The 14,301-nt window shown below is 46.2% G+C and overlaps 1 protein-coding gene across 2 annotated transcripts in view; it reads left to right on the top strand.

The window, feature by feature from the left end:
• Positions 1-6,173, top strand: part of rreb1a (ras responsive element binding protein 1a) — a 54,799-nt gene extending 48,626 nt beyond the window's left edge. For both annotated transcript variants that reach the window (XM_070985877.1, XM_070985878.1), the window contains 8 exons: positions 1-1,340; positions 1,854-2,035; positions 2,126-2,323; positions 2,488-2,649; positions 2,836-2,991; positions 3,317-3,432; positions 3,535-4,246; positions 4,782-6,173. The exon at positions 1-1,340 is cut by the window's left edge and continues 410 nt beyond it. In XM_070985877.1, coding sequence (XP_070841978.1) covers positions 1-1,340; positions 1,854-2,035; positions 2,126-2,323; positions 2,488-2,649; positions 2,836-2,991; positions 3,317-3,432; positions 3,535-4,246; positions 4,782-5,431 — 3,516 coding nt within the window. In that variant the 3' untranslated portion in view covers positions 5,432-6,173. The remainder of the gene's footprint in view (positions 1,341-1,853; positions 2,036-2,125; positions 2,324-2,487; positions 2,650-2,835; positions 2,992-3,316; positions 3,433-3,534; positions 4,247-4,781) is intronic.
• The last annotated feature ends 8,128 nt before the right edge of the window (positions 6,174-14,301 follow it).

The raw sequence follows: 14,301 nt of genomic DNA, 5'->3' as shown, positions 1-14,301 counted from the left end.
GGCGTCTTGCAGGCTCACATGCGCTTCCACCTTGGCATCCTTCCCCACCAATGCAACATCTGCGATTACGTAGCCCCAGACAAAGCCACGCTGATCCGACACCTGCGGACACACAGCGGCGAGCGGCCCTACGTCTGCCGAGTCTGCCATTATCCTTTCACTGTCAAGGCCAACTGCGAACGCCACCTCAGGAAGAAGCACGCCAAGACCTCGAGGAAGGACATCGAGAAAAACATCAAGTACGTCACCTCCACCACCACAGCGAACATCGCTGCAGCAATCACTGCCGCAACGACCACCACCCAGGATGCGGAGACAGGCTGCACCGGAGCTGAGACAGCGTGCCGGTTCTGCGGCGAGGACCTCAAGACCTACCGGGCACTGCAGATCCACCTGCGTACACACAATGGCTGCCAGAGGAAGCCGTTTGAGTGTCGGCGATGCGGAGCCGCCTTCCTGGCCAAACGCAACTGCATCCACCACCTGCTGAAACAGCACCCCGAGGTGCAGGAGAGGGAAATCGAAGAGCATATTGCCACACTCCTGCCTGCCACCGTGCCCGCCGCTACCGTTGCCTCTGGTCGAGCTGCTGCGGTGAATCAGATGGTGCTGAATGGGGTCAGTCAGCCTCCAATTCAGGCGCTCCAAGCAGTGAAGGTGGAGGAGATGGCCAACGTGATTTATCCTACAGAACTGGACCAGCCGCTGGACTTTTCCGCCAAGGGTCGTGGATCCGGCAGCCAGGTGGGGTCCCCTGGGGTCAAACTGGAGACCGTCTCCCCCAGCTTTGACTGCTCCGTCCTGGACCAGCCTATTGATCTGTCCATACCCAGCAAGAGGCAGAGGAGGGAGGCAGCGAGCACCGGAGAGAAGAGGGAGATCAAGATGGAGCAGAGCATCAGCAGCATCGTGGAGCAGCAGCAGGCTCTAGCCTCGTCCAAGGAGGAGAAGACATCGAGCGCCCTGCCCCCTCTACACCCCCACCCCCAACTCGGCTGCTACCAGCTCCCCCCAGGATCCACCCCTCCCCCTGCATCCCTCCCCAACCTCAACAACTCTGCACGAGCCCAGCGCCTCAAGCCCCTGCTCCCCAAACCGGCCTCCTCCACCTCCTCCTCACCCTCAACAGCCCTGAAGGAGCTGCCTCCTCTGGCCTCCATCGCTCAGATCATCCACTCTGTCTCCGGAGCTCCAGACCTACTGAAGAGAGAGGCCGCCACACTGGAGGGCAAACCCCCGGCGGCCATCGCTTCCTCTCAGGCCGACTCTGCTGCAGACGCCACAGGAGCATCCGCCGCTCCGGAGGCGCAAAGTGACGACACATCTGAGGGGTCCACCAGGTGTGTGAGCTTCATCCAAAACCTGAAGTGTCATCAGGAAAACTGCAGTTTTATAGACGCTGCTGCGTTTAACAAGTTCACCCTGAAATACGTTTTCTGTTCTCACAAAGTTACAAAGTTTGCAGCTTCTGCTTGAGAAAATAAGCTTTGACTGTTTACTGCTAATAGATTTGAACTTCATGGCAAAGTAACCTTCACGCTGATGTTGGTTTTGTGTCGTGCTGAAACAATAAGTTGATGGCTGAATTAGTGACAGTCAACAGAAAATGATTTGACAGTCCGGTGGTGGGATTTGCTGCTTTTTCTCAGTTTTATATCATCACTGTGCTATCGATCAGTTAAACACAATCGAACTTAATCTCAGAACAAACAGTCAGCTGACAGAGGATCTGATAAAGGCTCAAAAGCACATTTAGTTTGTGAACTTGCAGCAGGTGTAGTCTACCACTAGATGGCGCCAAAGCAAAGGAAATGAACCATTAACGTGCCGTCCTCGTCCTCTCTGTCCTGCAGGAAGCGGTCCAGGAAGAAGCCTGCTGCCCTGACAGTGAAGGAGAAGGCCGTGAGTGGCGGCGGCATCGACCTGGAGTCCAGCGGGGAGTTTGCCAGCGTGGAGAAGATGCTCGCCACCACCGACGCCAACAAGTTCAGCACCTACCTGCAGACCGGAGCCGCCGACCTGGCGGGAAAGAGAGGTAGGAAGAGGGACGCGTTACAGAGCGTCTGAGTGGAAAAACAGAGTGATGAGGAAAAGAGGCTTAATTCAAAACCCTCCCTGTGAACAGATGACAGAGCAGGAGGAACAGAGGAGAAAGAGGGAGGAGCGAAGGAGGAGGTGAAGAGCGCAGTGTCGGCCATGGCGCCGCAGTCCAAAGGAAAGAAGAACGCCTACTCCAACTCAGTCCAGAAGATGACCTGCCCCTTCTGCCCCCGAGTGTTCCCCTGGGCCAGCTCTCTGCAGAGACACATGCTGACACACACCGGTAACACACACGCGCACACACACACTCACACACCGGTAACACACACACAGCAACACACAGCAACACAGCAGTACTTCTGCTCCTGCGTGACCGGATTCGTTCTGTTTGTTGTCAATAAAGTTCAGAGAAAACTTGAATAAATGTTGTTCTTCGTCTTTGTTCAGGTCAAAAACCTTTCCCCTGTCCCAAGTGCGACGCCTTTTTCTCCACCAAGTCGAACTGTGAGCGCCACCTGCTGAGGAAACACGGCGTGACTCACCGAACGCTGCGACGCAACGGCGCCCTTGTCAAGAAAGACGGAGACGAAGGATCACACGAGAGCGCAGGTGAGAGCGAGGCGTTCAATGTCGTCTCTTCAGACTTTTACCTGCATTTCATATTTTAATCGCTCACAGTTTTACATCTGTTTTTCTTTGTGAATGACCTGGAAATGACCTCATGACTCTTATATTCATCTCACCTGTATGCGCTCACTGTATGGTCTGTACTGATTGTGTTGTGTTGTTCCACAGAGAGTCAGTCTGAGACCGAGCAGGTAGCGCCGGAGGCACAAGATCTCAGTGCCGCTGCAGACTCAGGCTCCACCCCCACAGTGGATAGCCCCTCCCCCTCCAAACCACAAGAGGTGGGGCTGACCACACCGAACGCCACCCACAAAGCGAGCCAAGGTTAGTCATTAGAATCAGAGAGCTGAAGCCGCTGGTCCGTTAATTGATTAGTCAGATGACAGCAGATCAATCAGCAGCAGCTCTGATCATCAGTGTGTTCTCTGCTTCCACCCTTTTCTGACAGTTTATAGATCAATTAATCAGTTAATGGAGAAAATAATCTGCAGATTGATCGATGATGAAAATAATCAGTGTTTTCATTCACTGCATCACAGGAACTTTAACTTTCGGTAAATTTACAGTTTTATTTGGCGTTTGTTGCCGTCACGCTGAAGTTGGACACCTGAAATGTAAAGAAATATTTCTGGTCTCAAATGTGTTGAAGGTGGAAGTCCAGCACAGCAGCAGGAGACAGAAACCACACAGCAGCCGGAGCAGCAGGGGGCGCCAGAGAGCAGAGCAGCAGAGGGAAAACAGCCTCCACAGAGCAGCAGCACAAAGGTGAGGCTGAGCTCCCGGTGTCCACATGCAGCAGGTCAGGGCTCAGACTCGTCCTCCACAGCAGACCTGCTCTTATTTTACCTGCTTTTGGTCTCTGCTCAGGTGGAGAGCGCCGACGATGACGACTGCCACAGCAACAAAAGTCTGGACCTGAACTTCGGCAAGAAGCTGATCGACTTCAAGCTGTCCACATCCTCCGGCCCCGCTCAGGAAGAACAACCCTCCCAGCCTTCATCCTCCTCCAGCTCCTCATCCTCCACATCCTCTACCTCTGCTCCCCAAGCAGCAACAGAGAGCCAAGAGAAGGAGAAAGGCACTACGCCCTCCTCCTCCTCCTCCAGTAGCCCTGTGGTGAAGCAGCAGCCAGAGTACAAACATGTCTGCCGAGTGTGTCAGAAGAGCTTCCGCTACGCCACCACCCTCGCTCGCCACGAGAGGGCGCACCTCTCCGAGGAGGCTCCGGCTCCGGCGCCGGTGGAGGAGAGCCCGTCTGTGAAAGAGGAGGTGACGGAGAGCAATGCAGCCAAACCGACAGAGGAGGAGAAAGAGGAGGAGCAGAAGAGAGAGGCGGAGATGGAGGAGGAGGAAGGAGGAGTCAGGGGAGGCGAGAGCGAGGGAGGAGAGAGCGGGGAATCGGAGGAAGAGGAGAAGGACAAGGAGGAGAGGAGCGATGAGGAGGCATCAGAACCAAAGAGTTTAGAGGGAGGAGAGACGTCAGGAAGACGAGTCGACAAGAGGAAGAAGATCTGTAACGTCTGTGGCAAAAGGTTCTGGTCTCTGCAGGACCTGACCCGGCACATGAGGTCACACACAGGTCAGTCAGTCATTCATTCATTCATTCATTCATTCATTCATTCATTCACACGTTCATTCATTCAGTCGTTCATTCACACATTCATTTATTCAGTCATTCATTCGTTTGTATCTGTTTACATTTCGATGGCTGTCTTCATAAAATAATTTTTTTTTGTTTTTTATTCTAATGACATTTTTTTTTTTTTTTTGGCTTTATTTGTGTTTATTTTAATGATTTTTTTAGTTTTCATATTTTTTGTTCCTTATTAAATCCTTATTAAAATTCACAACTTTATTTTAATTTGATTCATTTTCACTTTATTTATTTTAATATTTAAATGTTTCGTTTAGTTTATTTGGATTATTTCTGTGATTTTGTTTCGTTTATTTTCATTTGGACGTTTTATCCTCGTACGGACGTCCCGTAGCTGTCTTTTGTCCTGCATGTCTTGGTTGTTCGAGCAGACCTTGGAGGCTTGTGTGATGTTTTCTTCTTCTGCATGTTTTGTGTTGAAGTCTGAGAATAAATGGTGGTGGTCCCTGTGTCTCTCCAGGTGAGCGGCCCTACCAGTGTCAAACCTGCGAGAGGACTTTCACCTTGAAACACAGCCTGGTTCGCCACCAAAGGATCCACCTGAAGCCCCGCGGAGCCGATGGAGCCTCGGCCGGGAACGACGACGCCAGCGAGGACGGAGACTCCTGCGCCCCGACCCCGACCTCCACCTGCCCGCCCTCGGAGAACGAGAGCGAGTGTGGCAGCGGCGGCGCAGGGGTCAAGGAGCTGGAGGAGGAGGACGTCAAAGAGGAGGGCGAGGAGGATGATGGCGCAGAATCTGCCCCGACAGAGGAAGAACAAGCAGAACCTCCGGCCGTCACATCTGAAGAACTGGATGCCGAGCAAAAAACGGAACTTTCCGCAAACTCTACGACTCAACAACCTTCTGTTGACACGACGCCCAGCCAACAAGCTACTGACACAAAGAAGACCGCCGGCGACGACGACTCCGCCGGCGACCTGAAGTCGACACCCGAATCAAACCCCTCCAAAGACCCCTCTCCCTCATCCTCCAGCTCTCTGCCGGCGGATTCTGCGGCAGCTGCCCCCGCAGAGGGCTTCATCCAGGGGCTGCTGGAGATCCATGCCAAGCCCCCTCTGGAGCACATCCTGCCCAACGGAGAGCCTCCTCTGGTGGGGGTAGACTGAGGAGAAACTCTCCCACTGTCTAAACCAACGTCACCACAGTGCCATACGGCGGACGGACGGACGCCACGCCATCACTGATGATGATGATGATGATGATGATGATGATGCAAAAACCAGCCCGGGAAACTTTTTTGATGGAAAGAAAGACGAAAACCTCGTTTTCTTGAAGTGCCTTACTACTAGTCCTACTTCTAAGAGATGTTTTTTGCTATATCTTTATCTGCATTATTACGGAGGACGGATCTAATTTTTATAGCTTTTTATGGTGACAATGATTTGCATTACTATTTTTTGTGCGGGGAATCTATATTTCAGCAATAAAGAGAATAAAGTTATGATTTATTATTGTTCTAGATTCTGTTTGAGAATTGACGATCAATTTCGGAGACGCAGAGACAAAGACTGAGATGGACTGTCCGCGTCTGCATGTCTTCTTCTGTATTTAAATCACACAGCGACGGAACGATCCAGGTTGAAGAATTGATCCAGGTTTGGGTTTGAGAGCAGACTCGTCAGGGTTTCCACAATTTACCAGCAGTTCAGATATTTTTGGATGGAGCCGGCCTGCTGGTGGCGGCGGCGGCTTCACCAGCAAACAATGGCTTCCGCCAAAGGCTGGTGGTCGTCTCTCGCTGTGTGACAAAGGAAGCTTTTTGTAACTGGAAAACACAGAAAGGCGACACCTCGTTGTTCTTTTGGCTCACTTCACATCGACCCCCGTCTCTCAGAAAACACATAAAAACATTCATGAACTTGTCAAAGTCGCACCGGATTTCTGCGTGAAGAAGTCCGGAGAGGGCGGATAGTGTTGATCAGTTTGGGTTCATCACGTTGTTTTTTTAAACCCATCACACTATTGATCCCTTTCCCCCTCAGCGCCACCCTGTGAGTTGGTTTGTGTGTTAATAATTTCTCATTCATAATCATTCTCAGTTGATTCCATGTGTGTACAGAGAGCTCAACATGTGGCATGTGGCGCTCGAGTATTTTGTTTTTTGTGAGTGTGATTATCAGTGACATTTAGGTGCCGGGAGGGGAATTCTTGAGTTTTGTGGATTTTTTTTTATAACTGAACAAATCATATTTTTTTTGTTGTGTGTGTGTGAATGTGTGACTCCCACCTGTATCTCATCATCGCCCCCTAGTGTTCATTTAGGGTTAACTACAGGGCCTCCAGCATGCTAATGTGTATCGCGGCTAACACGTGACCCAGGTTCAGTTTACCTCAGCCTCTGCTTTTTAACTGCAACCGTGAAAACAGCAGATCAGCTCTGTGGGCAACCCTTCAAATCCTGTGTCTTCCTAAACACGGCTAGCAAGGCTAACCCTTTGCTAGCCTGTTTCCACTGTGGGTCAAATCAGAGCTAGTCAGGGCTAACTCATTAATGTGGGACAGCTAGCCAAGGCTAACATGGTAAAGCTGGCCCAAAAGGGCTAATACTAACTGTAGCTATCAGCCTGTGTCGGCTAAACCGGCCACAGGCTCACACAAGAAAGCAAGGGCTAAGAGACCAGACCAGGTGAGATAACCGAGCTGTTGATGCTTGAATTTGGTTAATTTCTCTGGTACGGTCAGTTAGCGCTAGCTAGCCCTTAACATTAGCGTGTGCTTTGCACAGTGGGCCCCTGGATATCAACCACAGGCTGAAAAGACATGCTAACTAGGGCTAACTGACTGAGCAGATAAGTTGACCATGGTACCAGTTAGCTTGGATAACTAGTTTGTTGTGGTCAGTTAGCACTAGCTAGCTCTAAACATTAGCCTGAGCTTTGCTTAGTGGGCCCTGAGATATCAATGGCAGGGTAAAGACACATGCTAGTAAGAGCTAACTGACCAGAGCAGACAAGTTCATCAAGTCATCGAACCATAGTTGGTTAAGAGCATTTCTAGTAAAGCGCAGGTTTAGCTAGTCGTCTTTCAGTATTATCTTAGTATCTTGAGTTGGCCCTGGACCTCTTTAGGACTGTTTGTGCCTACTTAGCCCCGCCTCCTGCTGTGTGAAGCCCATAAGACGCTTTCTTGTTCCAGTCTACTGAGAGACAAACTGAAGAGCTAATAAACTTTCATTTTTACGTGACATTTACTTCAGCTGTGTTCTTTGGAAACACCTAAAGTGAACCGTCAAACCTTATCGTCACTGAGGTTCTCAGATCCCTGAAGACACGTGCTCATGAATTGACGTTAGAGACAATCAGTTGTTATTTTCAAATGGAAAAACAGTTTTTTAAACTAAATCCCTCACTTGAATCACAGTAATGTCCAGAATGAGGTAGATGACAGGGTGAAAGGGACGGATGGACGGGTGGATGGACGGGTGGATGGACGGATGGATGGATGGATGGTTGGTTGGTTGGGGGTGTGTGAGTGAACTGTATTACCCTCCTGCACAAACAAACAGACACATTAAAGGGCTAATTCCACCCCCTTTGCACCAACCTAGCCGGACATTTCCACCACAGGAACGATCGATTATTGATCCTGATGTCGCGACCAGAGGGGACGGGTAGTGTGTATGTCTTTTCATTTCTTGTGTGAAGATCAATATAGCTAATTTTTCTTCTTGTACATTTTCCTTTCTTATTTTTTATATAAAGCAACCTCATAATCAAAAACAAATCGAACCTCAGCGGCTCATAACGGAACTGTAAGGCAGCGACGGTCGCTCGCTCAGTCGGCGAAAAGGCGAGAAATATTGAACAACCGCGACTGAGCTGGCTGACTGGTCGCTGCTGTGAACTGGCACTAACAACTTCCAAAACTACTACTACTACTACTTCTACTACTAGTACTACTACAGTGGAATATCGCGACACAATCAAGAGAGACAGAGAGTGAGAGAGTTTCCGCTGGTTCGTCTTAACTTTCATACCTCGAGCTTTAGACCCCGACTGATCACATCCAATCACTGAAGGCCTGAAGAAAGCACAGACGTTGAAATGAGGTTCAGGATGTGTAAAGGTTTGAGTCGCAGCACCAACGTGTTTGAAGACTCGTCTCAGTGTATCTGTGTACCGGATCCCAGCGCCGATGGGCCGTCAGCTAACGTGCTAACTGTTTGCTAATGGGACGATGAGTTCACACAACTTCCATGAAGGTTTCTGTGCCGTTGATTCCCGACCGCGAGCACGCTCCGACTGAGGAGGGTTTTAAAAAAGGACGCGATGCCACGCAGCTAATAATCTCCACGTCAGCCTCTCCGGCTCTGTTTCCTCAGAGGTCAGCGCCGTCTGAGCAGTCAGCTGTTGGTCCGACTGTCAGCACGTCAAAGTCCACAAAAGTTGAACCTGAAAAATGAACTTGATGATGAAATGAGATTATTTTCCAGCTAAACGTGTCCGTTCTGTGACGGCGCCTTTACGATCTGTCCCCAAAAGCAGGTCTAACGCTGACATCTGCTGGTGGACACAGGCTACTGCTGAACGGCTGATCTGCCAACGGCCTTCAAAGACCGCTATCCATGAATCTGTGACAGACTCAGACTCACGAGACAAAGAGCACAAAGTACGCTGAAATTATGAGGCGTTCAAGTCGACTTTAGAAGTTTTTCCTTTTTTCATTTTCCTCGTCTGTGAAGAAACTCTCTCTCTCTCTCAGCTCCGTCAGCTCCATCTGTACGTCCCTGTCCCTCGGGAATATGCGTTAATGTAAGTCTGACCGTGTGTGTGTGTGTGTGTGTGTGTGTGTGTGTGTGTGCGGCCATATGAATACTGGACTTCCATTCGAATGCACATAGACTGTTTTTAAATGTATTTATTTGGAGCCCAGGTGTGTGTGTGTGTGTGTGTGTGTGTGTGTGTGTGTGTGTGTGTGTGTGTGTGTGTGTGTGTGTGTATTAGTTTCTACAGTGACTTGAGAAGAAGCCATGTATTAAAATTATCACATTTATGCTGCAGAGCTGTTGAGGAACTGATGGTTTGTGTTGTGGACTCACCGGCTTGCCGTAGATGCGGCGGGCCGGCTGCGAATCGGACTGGCAATAAGAATCCCTCTGAATCCAAAAAGCTTTATGTAGATCTCCTGTATATGAGTTGAGGACAGACGTGTGCGTCTCTCGGTTCTGTTGTTGTTGTTGTTTATTTGTAGTTTGGCTGAGAAATGATTTCCTTGTTTATTTTTTCTCTATGACGTATAAATGCATATAAAACTGTGAAAATCCTTTGTGTTCAGTTAAAGGTGAGTTTTAGCTTTTTTTGCATGTTAATCTAATTTGTTTGATTATGGATGATTTCTCCTTCTTCCATCTCTTCTCGCGCCACACACACACACACAAATATAAATATATGTATAAATCTAAAAATATATGTAATCTCGCTCTCAGGGTCTTTCACAAATCCATTATTCAAAATGCTTCATGTTCTTGTTTCCTGAGTTGCAGCTTGTTCTTTCCAGGTCCTGATTGTTTTGTCTTTTTGAATAATGACTCAGAACTGTCAATCACTACGTTCAGCACTTGACTGTGAACTCGTCGTCAGCTGACAGACGAAAGACGTCTTTGGATTTTGGACATCGTCGACGTCTTCGCTCCGTTCTCCCTCTGCTCGGACGTTTTGGTTCAGACCTTTTCTGTTCTCGTGGTTTAACCCTGCTGTAACTTCCTGTCCTGGTCAGAGGTCAGAGGTCAAAGGGAACGTTGCAGAGGAGATGTCACACCTCCTCCCACACACACACACACGTACACACACCCGCTGTCAGTCAAACATGACAGTTTCACAAAGTCAAGAGATGTAAACCTGTTCTGTATTCAGCCAATAAAAAGCAATAAAGATGATATTAAGGAAAGGCGTGTGAATCACATGCTGTCCATGCTTTGGTCTTTCTTCACGCTGTCGCTGAACCTGCAGCCCCGTCGCTTCAGCTGCTTCACTCAGACAGCTTGAAGGCTTCATGTGTCAGTGAGATGCACTTTTAGACAAGAAATTATGGAGAAATTCAGTTTTTACTGGAAAGAAAGTGATTTGTTACAAATTATTGTCAAAATGAACAATTGTCAGAAGAGAAAAGTTCATTTTCAGCCCGAGGAAGTAATCCTTCATCATGATTTATTATTGGAAACTCTGTCTCTGAATGTGCTGAACTGGCTTCATGTCTTCCTGCTGTGAACCAAAGGCTGGATGACACGAGCTGTCAGACATGGTGAGGACGGCTGGATGGACGGACACACGCTGACGTGATGACAGCTGACATGTTTGTCTTTGAATGAACAGATGACGTTTTCAGTGTCGCTCAAACGGCCAACAAGGCTGGAACGACATGAAGAGGAAAGACAAACAACAAGCAGGTAAACACATGTCACTGCACACAGCAGCTGTCCAAACACAGGAAACACAGATTTAACATGACCAGAAAAATATTTGCCAAATCTGAGGAGAGCGTCAGAAAAATGGCCGAAAAATTTGAGTCTTCTCACCAAGAAAAGAGTAAATCAAACAAAGTGACACTTGGACACGAAAGCACTTAAACTTAGACTTAAACTAAGACTTAGACTTAAACTTAGATTTCAACTAAGACTCAGACTCAGACTTTATTGATCCCAGTTTGGGAAACTGTTCTGCTGCTGCAGGTGAAACAGACTCATAAACAGAATTCAACTGAGAGAAAAGAGTTCTTCAAATCAAACTAAGAGTTGAAACAATATGAACATCAGTTCTTAAAGAGAGAGAAGAGCCGTAAAGCAGAAGAAATGTGCGCGAGCTGCAGATGAAAATAAATGAAACAATAAACAGTATGTTCAGTACAGCTCGAGGCAACAATCGGGCCGCATCCTCACAGCCAGCAGCTCCACGTCCGGCCTGCAGACGCGCTCGTGAACGGTCACGTGTCCGGGTGACGTCGCTTCTCCTCCACAAACGGCGCAGTCCCTCCTCACTGCTCCTTCCCGAAAATGTGAGCTAATGTCAGTTCATGACCACCCAGTGATTGAGCCATATAACATTCCTGTAAGAAATGAAGTGAAATATCTAGGAGTAATAATAACAAAAGACCTAAAAGCTCGAGAACAATTAAACTTTGAATCCGTTCTAAAGAAAAGCAAATCTCTTCTTTTATCTTGGTTTCAAAGGGATCTATCCATTTTTGGAAGAGTTCTGATCTCTAAAGTGGAAATACTGTCCAGATTAACATATCCTGCCTTTTCATTAGCTATGCCGGATAAGATAATTAAATCAATTAATCAGATTATTCTCAACTTTGTGTGGAAAAACAAACATCATTATATTAGGAGAAATGATGTAGTTAAAACAATTAAAGATGGCGCTTTAAATGCAATTGATTTTGAAGCTATGAATGCTATGATCAAACTAAAATGGCTTCAACAATTTATCTGTAATTGCGACGCTATATGGTACAATATTCCTTCTAAAATATTCAGTAAATGTGGTGGCATTGACTTTCTTTTAAAATGTGACTTTTCTGTTTCTAAATTACCCATTAAATTGTCCAAATTTCATCAACAAGTCCTCCTTTGCTGGAAATTTGCCTTCAAACATAACTTAACCCCACATAACTCTTCAATCTGGAATAACAGGTATATTTTGTCTAAGAGAAAATCTTTCTGCTTTTGCGACTGGTTGGAAAAAGATATCTGGTCTATTGTACATTTAATTTAATCTCCTGGGTTACATTGACTTTATTAATACATATAACATCAATTGCACTAAACAACAATACTTGGAAGTTACAAGAGCAATCCCTGATGCAGTGTTGAATGTAATAAAAGGTGCTATCATATGACAAAGTACATCCACTTTTACCCTTACCTCTTACTAATGATTTCAACTTCTCAGAAAAGAAATGTACAAACAAAATTATAAGAGGTGCTGTCACAAACAAACTTTTTCCCTCCTTCTGAAAAGAAGAAATATTTTGCAACAGTTTTCAGAGGATCAAATTACAAAAATCAGAACTAGATAGCTTTCACTTCCAGTTTCACCCAAAGCTAAAGAAACTCATCTGAAGATCATAAATGATATTTACCCTTGTAATGAATTTCTTAGACAGAGATTTAACTTTGGAAAAAATGACTGGACATTTTGTGAATCTCAAATTGAATCATTAGAACACCTTTTTTTTGAATGTGAATACGTGAAATCCTTCTGGAGATCTTTTCAAAACTGGATATCTGAAAATGATTCAGATTCACCCAATTTAAATTATGACGTCATTAAATATGGTGCTTTATTGGAGGAGAGAAAAAAGGAAAACGTGTATAATACCATAATTATTCTGGCCAAACAACATATACACAAGTGTTGTTTTATGAAAATGAGACCGTTATTTTGTGTTTACATGAATGAACTAAAAAACTTCAAAAAATCACTGAAGTATGTTAAAACCAAACAAGTGTTGAATGTAATAGATTCTATAAATGCCTTAACTCAAGATTAGACTGACCTCTACTTTTATTTATTTCGTTATGTTTATGTATTTTATTTTGAAATTTGTTATTATTATTATTATTATTATTATTATTATTATTATTATTATTATTATTATTATTATTCCTCTTCTTCCATGTGTTCTCTGTTCAGTTCATGAAATGTTCAGTCTGAAATGTTGGAAATGTACCTTTTCATGGATGTAATTGCTTGTTTTTGATTCTGAAGTTAATAAAAAAAATAATAAAAATCTCCTTCCCGCTCCGCGTCTCTGTCCGCCGCACACACACGTCGGTAACTGTCTGCAGCACAGTGAGCAGCGAAGAGAGAACGAAAAAGACCGAAAACACACGAAGCGAACGAAAAGGGACGAAAATACACGAAACGAACGAAAAGGAACGAAAATGACGGAGCGACTGCAACAGGCGGCGCAGAACAAAACACATGAAAAAGATTATTTAGCCACAAAGAGTCAATAAATCATCCAAAAACTAACTGCTGACTGCTGAAAATGAGACGAGATGAACTGTTTGTGTTTCCTGTCAGTCTGTAAAAACACACACACACACACACACACACACACACACACACACACACACACACACACACACACACACACGCTTGGTGATTTCCCGTAAATCAGCCTGAAAGTGAAACTAAAGTGAGAAACAGCTCAGACTCCATTTTAAGCCGACAGAGCAGACGGAGCAGAGCTGAAGTCTGAGGCAGGTGAGTGTCAGTCCAACATTTTCATGAGTTTACTGTTAAAGTGTGAGTCAGTTTTCTGCTGTGGACTGTAGAGGACAGACGTTAGAGTGAAGACAGTTTGACTCAGCTGTGGACACAAAGTCCTGATTGGCGTCGTGACTGTTTTTCCAGCAGTGGTCTAATAATAATGTTGTGTTGCTCAGTCAGTTCTTCGACCAACACGGTCAACTTTCTCATTATGTTGAGTGAATTTGGCACTGTGGAGTCCCTGTTTCACCAGAGGACTTTGAGCTGTGTTCGATGCCGCGCCCTCAGGTGTTCTCTGATTAAAGGTGATCAGGGAAATGGCCGTCAGCCTTTACTGTGGGATATTACTGAGGCAGCTGCTGCTGAAAGGTGTTTTTCACGGCGAGCGAAGAATCAGACGATCCAGAAACTCTTCCAGCAAAACATGACGAGTCCTCCTCCTGCTTTGTCACATTGGTCCACGATTGTTGGAGAGATTTCTTTAATACTGACAAGCTCAAAGAAATTTCATTAGAAATATTTCACTGATTTTATCCAACTAGTCACAGAAATTCAAGAAAACATTGATGGAAGTTTGAGCTTTTGTGGAGAGTCCAGAGAAACGCTGCATCTGTGTGTGTGTGTGTGTGTGTGTGTGTGTGTGTGTGTGTGTGTTACTTCCTGTTCTCTCAGTCTTGTCAGTGTCTTGAACTCACTTGTTTGTTGCTTCTTGTGTTCTGAGCTCACCGTCAGTGTCACTGTTTCACCTCTCAGACTGACTT

The sequence above is a fragment of the Chaetodon trifascialis genome, chromosome 18 (assembly GCF_039877785.1).
Source record: "Chaetodon trifascialis isolate fChaTrf1 chromosome 18, fChaTrf1.hap1, whole genome shotgun sequence".
Classification (NCBI taxonomy): Eukaryota; Metazoa; Chordata; class Actinopteri; order Chaetodontiformes; family Chaetodontidae; genus Chaetodon; species Chaetodon trifascialis.
The sequence above is the reverse complement of the archived record's forward strand: the minus strand, read 5'-3'. Positions and strand labels throughout refer to the sequence as shown.